At 46.1% G+C, this 8,853-nt stretch overlaps 1 protein-coding gene across 8 annotated transcripts in view; it reads left to right on the forward strand.

Annotated features, from left to right (window-relative positions):
• Atxn2 (ataxin 2) overlaps positions 1–8,662 on the forward strand; it is a 95,660-nt gene extending 86,998 nt beyond the window's left edge. For 7 of the 8 annotated variants that reach the window (XM_031337724.1, XM_031337732.1, XM_031337725.1 and 4 more), the window contains 4 exons: positions 4,478–4,623; positions 5,085–5,312; positions 7,091–7,259; positions 8,045–8,662. In XM_031337724.1, coding sequence (XP_031193584.1) covers positions 4,478–4,623; positions 5,085–5,312; positions 7,091–7,259; positions 8,045–8,073 — 572 coding nt within the window. In that variant the 3' untranslated portion in view covers positions 8,074–8,662. The remainder of the gene's footprint in view (positions 1–4,477; positions 4,624–5,084; positions 5,313–7,090; positions 7,260–8,044) is intronic. The other variant, XM_031337729.1, reaches the window with a different exon arrangement.
• Positions 8,663–8,853: the final 191 nt, after the last annotated feature.

Here is an 8,853-nt window from a genome sequence, read left to right on the forward strand (position 1 = left end):
AAAAAAAAAAAAAACCCAAAAAACAAAACAAAAAAAAAATGGGTAAAGAAAAGAATTGTGGCACTGTTTGTATTCAGAGTTTTGACAAAAGAACTATGTCTTAGCTTAAGAAAATTGCAGTCAAAGACTGAGTTCTTTCAGGAAGCAGTTTTGAATACAACACAAGAGTGTAGCTGTGTGGGAAATTCCTTGTTTTCCTCATCTTGGGAAACTTTTTTTGAACAATTGATAGTATTTTATACTAAGCCACAAGCTTGTGTAAAGCTTAAAGCACTAGTTTGTACTGTCCTGGGACTACAGAGACGTGTCCGTATTGAGATTCCTGTAGCACAGGGCAGATGAAGTAGTTTAGTTCTGTTTTATCTCTATTTGCATGATTAGAGGCTTGAAGTACTGGGAGCGGATAACAATTGTGGTGTCCAGAGCTTCCTTCAGCACAGGTCTTGAAGTCTGTAACAGTCTACAGTCTAGGCTATCTTCTTCCCTAAGTGAACTTGGGAGATGGATTTTTCCTACTTTGAAGGCAGTGTTTAAAATGAAGCAGATCGTGGACTTTGGTAGGCTAATTACTAAGAGACTTTTTAGAAATGTTATGTTGCTGATGTCACTTTGTTTGAAACATGAGTTCTAACAAACTCTAACAAAATTTAATGTTCTTAAATTAGGGACTAAATTTTGGGCTATTTTGGAATGACTACTTATCATCGGGGTTTTGGAAATATTTTTACCTTAAATTTTCATTAATTGTGCCAAGCCAAAATTAGTTGCTTACTTTTTGGTGCCTGGGATAAGTTAACAAATGGAGTCCTTTCAGATGCTCTTGAAAAAGTAGTCTTGTTGAGAATGTACATGAGGAGTTTGAGAAAACAGTTTGAGGTCTCCAATGCAGTTATCCTTACCATCCTGCTGGCTCTGTTATAGTCTTCATCATTTTCCTGGCAAATGTCCCTAAGCACTGACAGCCTAAGCGTGGCTTCCTCATGGAAGGAGTCAGCACCAAAGCCAGCGCTGTTGTGGGATTGTAGTCACTGCAGTGTTCAGCCCTAGGTCACTGCCATTCTGCCTTGCCTTAGTTTGATGTCTTCTATCCCCTCTGCCCTCTAAAATATGCTCCTTATATCCCCTTTTTGGAATTATTGAAGCTGGAGGATCCTGTTCTGCTTATTTTCAGTGTTTCCAGGTGCTGGTGATCACCAATGACTTGTGCATCCAAGGTCAAAATGATAGAACCTATTTACAGATTCAACATCTGGCCCTGTGGACTGAATTCACTTTTGTTAACATCTTGACTTAGGGGACTGTTTCTGGAATCTAGTTAACATTAAAAAGGTTCGTCATATTTAGAATTTTAAATACTTAAGTCAAGAAGCACGTTGTCCTCTCACCCAGCTCTCAGGAGACTGCTTGAGCCTTGTAAGTAGTAGTTTACCTGCTCAATAGTGATTTCAGAACTTCTGAGAGGATGGTCTTTCTAGCTTCCCAAGTAGTTAAATTAACCAGTAGAGGAGAAACCATTTAATCTTGCCCTTAGCTGAAAGCCTTGCTTGCCATTCTCTCAGGATTCTGTTCTTGTTTACCTTCCCCTTTTTTGTTGTTTTAATAATTTCCCTCTCCCAGCTTTTTATTGCCCTTAGCTTTGCTGCTGGTGGAATTACAGTGTCAGTTCCCATTTCCCCAGTTTTTCACATTATAGTCAAGGAAAAAGGGTTGCATACGGTGCTTGTTTTTAGACTCTGAGCCAGAAAGTGAGCAGATGAAAACATTTCTATGGATGCTCCTGAAAGTGCTTTGTTTAAAAAGCATACTGCTGGGCCTGGAGAGACAGCTTAGCAGTTCAGAGCACTGGTTACTCTTGCAGAGGTCTCAGCCACCCACATGGCTCCTCACAGCCACCTCTCACTGTAGTTCCATAAGGTCCAGTACTCTCTCTGGTCTCTGAGAGCATTGTACATTATGTGTGTTGTATAGGCAAAACACTCATATGCATACAATAAAAATAAGTCTTTTTAAAAGATGTATAATGGGGCCAGAAAGATGGCTCAATGATAAAAATGCACATTCTGTGAGAGCCTTACTACTAGGGTGTTGGCTCCAGAATCCACATAAAGGTAGAAAGACACAGCCTCCTGCTGACTTGAACACGAGAGCCCTGTCACCTTCTTTCACTTCATCCCCCTGGCCTTTAAATGTCCTTATATATAAAAACAAAATTCAAAACTGGATGTGGTAGCAAAATTATGACTCTGCCGTGTGAGGAACTAACATGTGAGGTGGGCTGGCCTCTTAGAAGTCCAAGGTCTTTTTCAGCTGCCTGTCAAGCTTGAGGATTGGTTGGGTTCCACCAAGCCCTGCCTCTAATTAATTATTAAATTTTATGAACATGGCTAAGAGTGTAGCCCAGTGGTAGACTGTGTACTTAGTCTACCACTGCATAGTCCTTATGCAGGAGGATCTGGCTCCAATCCACAGCATAAACTATGAGTAAGTGAGTAATAAAGCTGTTTGATCCTGATCCTGGCTGGGTATGGTATCCTGGTGTGAATCCACTTGGAAGATGGAGTTGGGTATGGTGGGTTCCAGGCCAACTTAAGCTATAAAAGAAGAAAAAAAAACAAAGAAAGAGGGAAAAAGATCTTTTAATTCTCTTTCCAAATGACAGTATCAAGACTTTCCCATTTTCCCAGTTGACAAATGTAATTCTGAGATTTGATGGGCATAGTTTCTATGACTGTGGTGGCCATGTTCCAATGGTAAAGGGAGCGCAGCATTGCTAGAGCTTCCTTCAGAGTTATTTGTTTTCCCACCTGTTCTGGGACTGGAACTCAGGGCTTCTGTGCAAAGCTCTGCACTGAGCTGTGTCTCCAAGCCTTTTATTTGTTTTTTAAACTGTTTTCAATTCTGAATACTTGAGCTTCTGTAGCCACTATCTTTATGAAATCCCATAAATGGACTTTGGGGCTTGCTTTCCCTCAGTTGGACTTAACATTGCTATAAAGGAAACACTTAATAAACACTGGATGGGTTTAGTCTTTGTGATGAGACATTCGGACCAGTTACTCACCATCCAGCAGCCTAGTCTACAGTTGCAGACCCTGTCTCTAAAAACAAGTTTCTCTTAAGTTCTGGGATGGTTGTGGGTGGCTTTTCACAGTCAGTGAGTTCGAAGGCAGATTGCTTTCCCTGACTCACTGAAAACATTGTGACAGTAGGCTGCTGTGGTTTTCTCATTACACATCTGTTGACTAATACAGTCGGGAAACTTTACCAGGTTCTAAACACAATTGCCTTCATCAGTCTTACCTGGAAGAGTGAGGGACACTGGTAAGGGCTGTGGCCTTGGTGGTTGGATACAAAGGCCATGACAGCTCTGGTGTTCTGCTTCGCCCTCTCAGATGCATTTGTCATTCAAGACCACACATTAGAAATAGAATGCCCTGCCCCGCACTGTGACATCTCAGGAATGTTTCCTGTCCCTAACTCTCTACATCGCTCAGTTGGTACACACCCAGAGTCCTCCATGCTGGCTATTCTTGGGAGCTTTGGTGCTGACCCTAAGTGGTTTTGCTTCTGCCACACCTTATCTGTGTTTGCTGACATATTACCTAAAGTGCATGAAACGGTGACAGCATCTGTATGTGGACTTGGCTGTGGAGAGCTAAGGGTTCAGTGTTGATACACACACACTCTCTCTCCCTCTCCCTCTCCCTCCCCCGCCTCTCGTTTGGTTTGTGCCCATGAGCTGTCCAGAGTCACAGGAGCAGTGAGACCTTCCTGGGCTTTTCATTCTCAGGCTGCTGCTCTATAAAGGCATGGGCTCACTTAATACTTCATTTCCTTGTTTGGTACCATGGTGGGGCCCTTCCTAGAAGGATAAAGAGCTGCCCCTGGTTCTTTGTCGTTATAGTCACATTTTAAGAGTGTTAAGAAAAAGCTGTTGCTTTGGTATTTTCTAGCTAACAGGATGGGGTGGTCAGTTTCTTCTCCAGGCTTTTTATCAGGAGATCCTCAGGAGGGGACAGAATAGTAGTGGGCACTGTGATTGACTGAGATGGCAGTGACGTTATCCTTGCTCCCAGCTTCACTGCTGTGCATACAGGACCGTTCCAGGGCAGTAGCATGGTGAGGTAATCAGACGCTGACCTTGAGAGAGAGGCTGCACTTGTCTTCATGTGGGCCAGTGTGATTGGAGTTGTTTCTACCTAAGCTTCCAAGAGAAATGGGGACTGTCTGAGTAAATATAAATTAACTCAGTGTCAATGTGATGTGTAGAGCTATAGCATATGGGTCACATGCTGGTCTTGTTAAGCAGAGCCCTTCCATCTATTTTCCAGACTGTGCCTGCTCTACATGGCTGCAGAGAATGCCAGTGGCATAAGTTATATTGTAGTTGTCGGGAAAGCACTCTAAATTAGTCATAGCGGGCTGACAGTGGTCATCGGCATGTGTCAATTGTACAATCCTTTTCCTTTCAACTCAGTTTCCACCGGCTCCCTTGCTCAGCAGTACGCACATCCTAATGCCACTCTGCATCCACACACTCCCCACCCTCAGCCTTCGGCCACTCCCACCGGACAGCAACAAAGCCAGCATGCTGGAAGTCATCCTGCACCCAGTCCCGTTCAGGTAAGGAGACAGAAGCATGGCCCGTGTATGCACAGCTGCTCCCATGTCCATGTGATCAGGGCCGCCATCCTTAAGTAGCTTTGAGCAGTTGTGGGTACAGGGGAGGTCTTGAAAATGTCATGTTGTGTAGGCACTTCCCTAAGGGTGAATGCCAGAAACGTAAGTGTTAAAAAGCTGCTTGATCTTGAAGTTCTTAGTTAAGTATAAAGTACTCTGGAATTTCATTCCTGAAGCCAAGCCGTGATGCTTCTTTCCTATTGGCTTCCTCAGTCATATGGGGCAGCTAAGGCCTTGTTTGGACTTGTAACTGCCTGGCTGATACTTGGGCTTGAGTACCCAGAAAAGACCACCTGGACAGGAGATGCTTTGTGCTCTCCTTTGTGCACCTTCCTGGGGGGTGGGGGTGGGGCGGGGTGCTGTTCTTTTGCTTTCCCTCTGTGAAGTTTCCCATTGCTTTACAGCACCATCAGCACCAGGCTGCCCAGGCTCTTCATCTGGCCAGTCCACAGCAGCAGTCGGCCATTTATCATGCGGGGCTGGCACCAACACCACCTTCCATGACTCCTGCCTCTAATACACAGTCTCCACAGAGCAGCTTCCCAGCAGCACAACAGACAGTCTTCACCATCCATCCTTCTCATGTTCAGCCAGCATACACCACCCCACCCCACATGGCCCACGTACCTCAGGTAAACCAGCACTAGCCAAGTTTTTGTGAAGGCCACATAGGGAGTGGTGGTGGTCAGATGCAGCAAGGAGCCAGTTGCTCCCTAAGCCAGGAAACCCTGTGTGTGGTGCCATCTGCCTGTCTGCCCCTTTCCTGCTTAGTACGTGACCTTCTGGCCCTCAGTGAATGTTGCTATGATTTTGTGATGGATCAGTGAAATTGTGATTTAGCATTTCCCAGCTGAGACCTTAAAACTCTGAGTCTGGAATGCACCCCAGTCCTTTCCTTTCTGTGTCTGCTTTGCTATGTCTCTCTAGCTTCACCACTATGTGTATATGTGTACACATACAGACACCTTTCCACATGCACACATGGGAGCCTGAGAGCAGGATGGAAGGCAGGCCTTCAATGGTTCTCACTGTCTGAGGGGACTGCACTAGGCCTGTTAGCTTGAGTGTTAGTCACACGAATTCCGAGAAGTGTCCCGGTTGTCTTGCCTGGTCACCTCAGTCTGCTATGATCCTGTGTTGTGCTTCCTGAGCTTGGCCTTGGACTGTGGTGCAGTATAACTGAAGCTCCAGAGTAGTCCCGAGATCATCTGGAGCTTTCTTTCCCCCAGTATAAAGTTTGAGGTTGAAAGGTGTGGTTGCTGATAGAGCAAGGGCAGCCCGGCCATGGGGAGGCCCTCTTTGTAGCTACTAATGTAGGTGGCTGTATCAGATGTCTCTGCTACTTTTGATCACAGTTCCCTGAGGTGGGTCTCTTAGAAGAGTTACTGAATGATTCTATTTCCTGTCTCAGTGTGCCAGTGAGGCTCTGGCAAGTGTGAGCTAAAGATGCTGTGTAGTTGGGTCTCTTGCAAAAGGCTAGCTTGTTACTGTCCTTCTCCCAGAGCTAAGGGTCTGTAGAATATACTCCTGTTGATTGGCTGGCAACAGTGGGGAGGGTAGCCAGTTTGGTCAGTGTGCTTTGGTGGAGTGAGACTTGTGAGAATCAGGGTCCTGTAAGTGTCCAGCAGAGGTTGTGAATTTGTGTAAAATGGGCTTACCCCAAACCTCACTCGTGTTTATGTAAGAGAGTAAGACGTTAACAGGGAAAGCAGAGAGCCATGGGCCTGTTTGAAGGTGTGAACCAGCGCTTCGCTGGGGTGATGGTCTAGAGCAATGCACAGGATGGGAGGCAGGAAATAGCCTCTTCCTGCTCTGCCCACTCCCTGCAGAGCCGAGGTTGAGCTTACCGACCAGTTAGCTAACATCACCTTTCTAACTTAAATTTGCTGCCACTTGCTACAGAGCACTGGGTTGACCCAACTTCAGATCACTCTGTCATCTCAGTGGAACATAATTGTAGCCTTTGCTCCATCAGCTAAGCTTTTAAAGTGATGGGTCTAAGTGCTGCTTCACCCTACTTTTGAGGAACCCATCACGACTGGGGAAGGCCGGAAGAGGACACACTCAGGAAGCTACTGAGGGTGCTGGGGAGGCCCTTGTCAGTTGCTTTCTGACTTGAAAAGGGCATTGATATCTTTGGCCATGCACCATAGCAAGCTAAGAAAATGCCCTTCCCACCCCCAGTAGAGGCCTGTTTTTGGTGAAGACCTTGCCCTGTGTGGTAATCTGAGCAGACATGTCGGGGTCTAGGAGGCCAACTTCCCCATCTTAGCCCTGCAGGATCTACCTCAAGGTGACACAAGAAGTCCATCTTGCCCCTTCAAGAGCCCTAGTCCAATGAAAGGAATAGTTGACTTGTTGTTTAAGAAGGAGATGTTGCCTGTATGCGTAAAAGAGCTCTCTGTTTCAGGCTCATGTACAGTCAGGAATGGTTCCTTCTCATCCAACTGCCCATGCGCCAATGATGCTAATGACGACACAGCCACCCGGCGGTCCCCAGGCCGCCCTCGCTCAAAGTGCACTACAACCCATTCCAGTCTCGACAACAGCGCATTTCCCTTATATGACGCACCCTTCAGGTGAGGCGTGTGTGTGCAGGGGCCGCCGGGGCACCCCGAGCGTTCTGCTCGCAGAGGTAGAATGGCAGGCAGGACCAGTGCTTCAGGCTGCAAACCTGACTAGCAAGACTCATCCAAGTGTGCACAGGAGGGATCGTGACGGTCAGGGAGCATCAGACTCTGTGTGTGTTCTGCTGGTATCAGGGTTGGCTTGAGAAGCAGCAGCCTCATTCTGGGTAGCTGATGCATGCCGAGGACTCAGTTGGCCTTCCTGGTTATGTATGATAGGCTGGACAGGGCAGCGTGTTCCTTCCTGAGTCCTTTATATAGGCTGATGTGGGGGGTTTATGCCCATGGCCAAGTTTGATTGTAGCTTGGAGAAGAACACTGAGCATGTGCTGTGTGCGGACTGGTCTGAGTGTAGTTTTAGCCCCAACCTGTGCCCTGACACAGGATGCCCATGATGTCTCGTACTGATGGCTGCTGTGACGACACCTGTCTTCCCTGTGACTTGGAAAGCAGTGGTGCTTGGCTAGCATTAGTGGGAGGGGGTGTGAAGGCCTGTGCTCCACAAGCAGCAAGTTCAGGACTTGTATCTGAAGTGGTTTTACGTCTGACTGGTTTGTTTCTCTCACCCCCCTTCCCTCCCCAACCCCACACCTTGGCTGCAGCTGGGGGGCAGTGGGGGCAGCATTAACCCTCCAGTCTTACTAGTACAAGAGTAGTTGACAGTCATGTGCTGCAGACACTAGGCTGGTGGGCAGTGGTGCCTGAGTTGTTTAAATAGCCACTTTTCTTTTTTACAGTACAAGCCCACCACCAACAGCAGTTGTAAGGCTGCCCTGGAGGAACCGAAAGGCCAAATTCCCTCCTCCCTTCTACTGCTTCTGCCAACTGGAAGCACAGAAAACTAGAACTTCATTTATTTTGTTTTTTAAAAAGATACACTGATTTAACATCCGATAGGAATGCTAACAGCTCACTTGCAGTGGAGGATATTTTGGACCGAGTAGAGGCATGTAGGGACTTGTGGCTGTTCCATAATTCCATGTGCTGTTGCAGGGTCCTGCAAGTACCCAGCTCTGCTTGCTGAAACTGGAAGTTATTTATTTTTTAATGGCCCTTGAGAGTCATGAACACATCAGCTAGCAACAGAAGTAACAAGAGTGATTCTTGCTGCTATTACTGCTTTAAAAAAAAAAAAAATCAAGACTTGGAACGCCCTTTTACTAAACTTGACAGAAGTTCAGTAAATTCTTACCGCCAAACTGACGGATTATTATTTATAAATCAAGTTTGATGAGGCAATCACTGTCTACAGTGGTTCAACTTTTAAGTTAAGGGAAAACTTTTACTTTGTAGATAATATAAAATAAAAACTAAAAAAAAAAATTAAAAAATAAAAAAAGTTTTAAAAACTGATACCCAGTTAGTGTGTGTTTGTGTTGACTCCTGCTGCTGTGGGAGGCAGACCCCAGGGAAAGCAGGCTGGGTGTGCTGCTCCAGTCTCTGAGGAGGTGCTGACCAAATGACTTTTCTTCTTCATCTTTAGTTCTGGCTCAAGGTATCTAGAAAAAGTCAAGACTGAGATTCCCTCCCGGGTGGATTAGCAGTT

Source organism: Mastomys coucha, unplaced genomic scaffold (genome assembly GCF_008632895.1).
Source record: "Mastomys coucha isolate ucsf_1 unplaced genomic scaffold, UCSF_Mcou_1 pScaffold22, whole genome shotgun sequence".
NCBI lineage: Eukaryota > Metazoa > Chordata > Mammalia > Rodentia > Muridae > Mastomys > Mastomys coucha.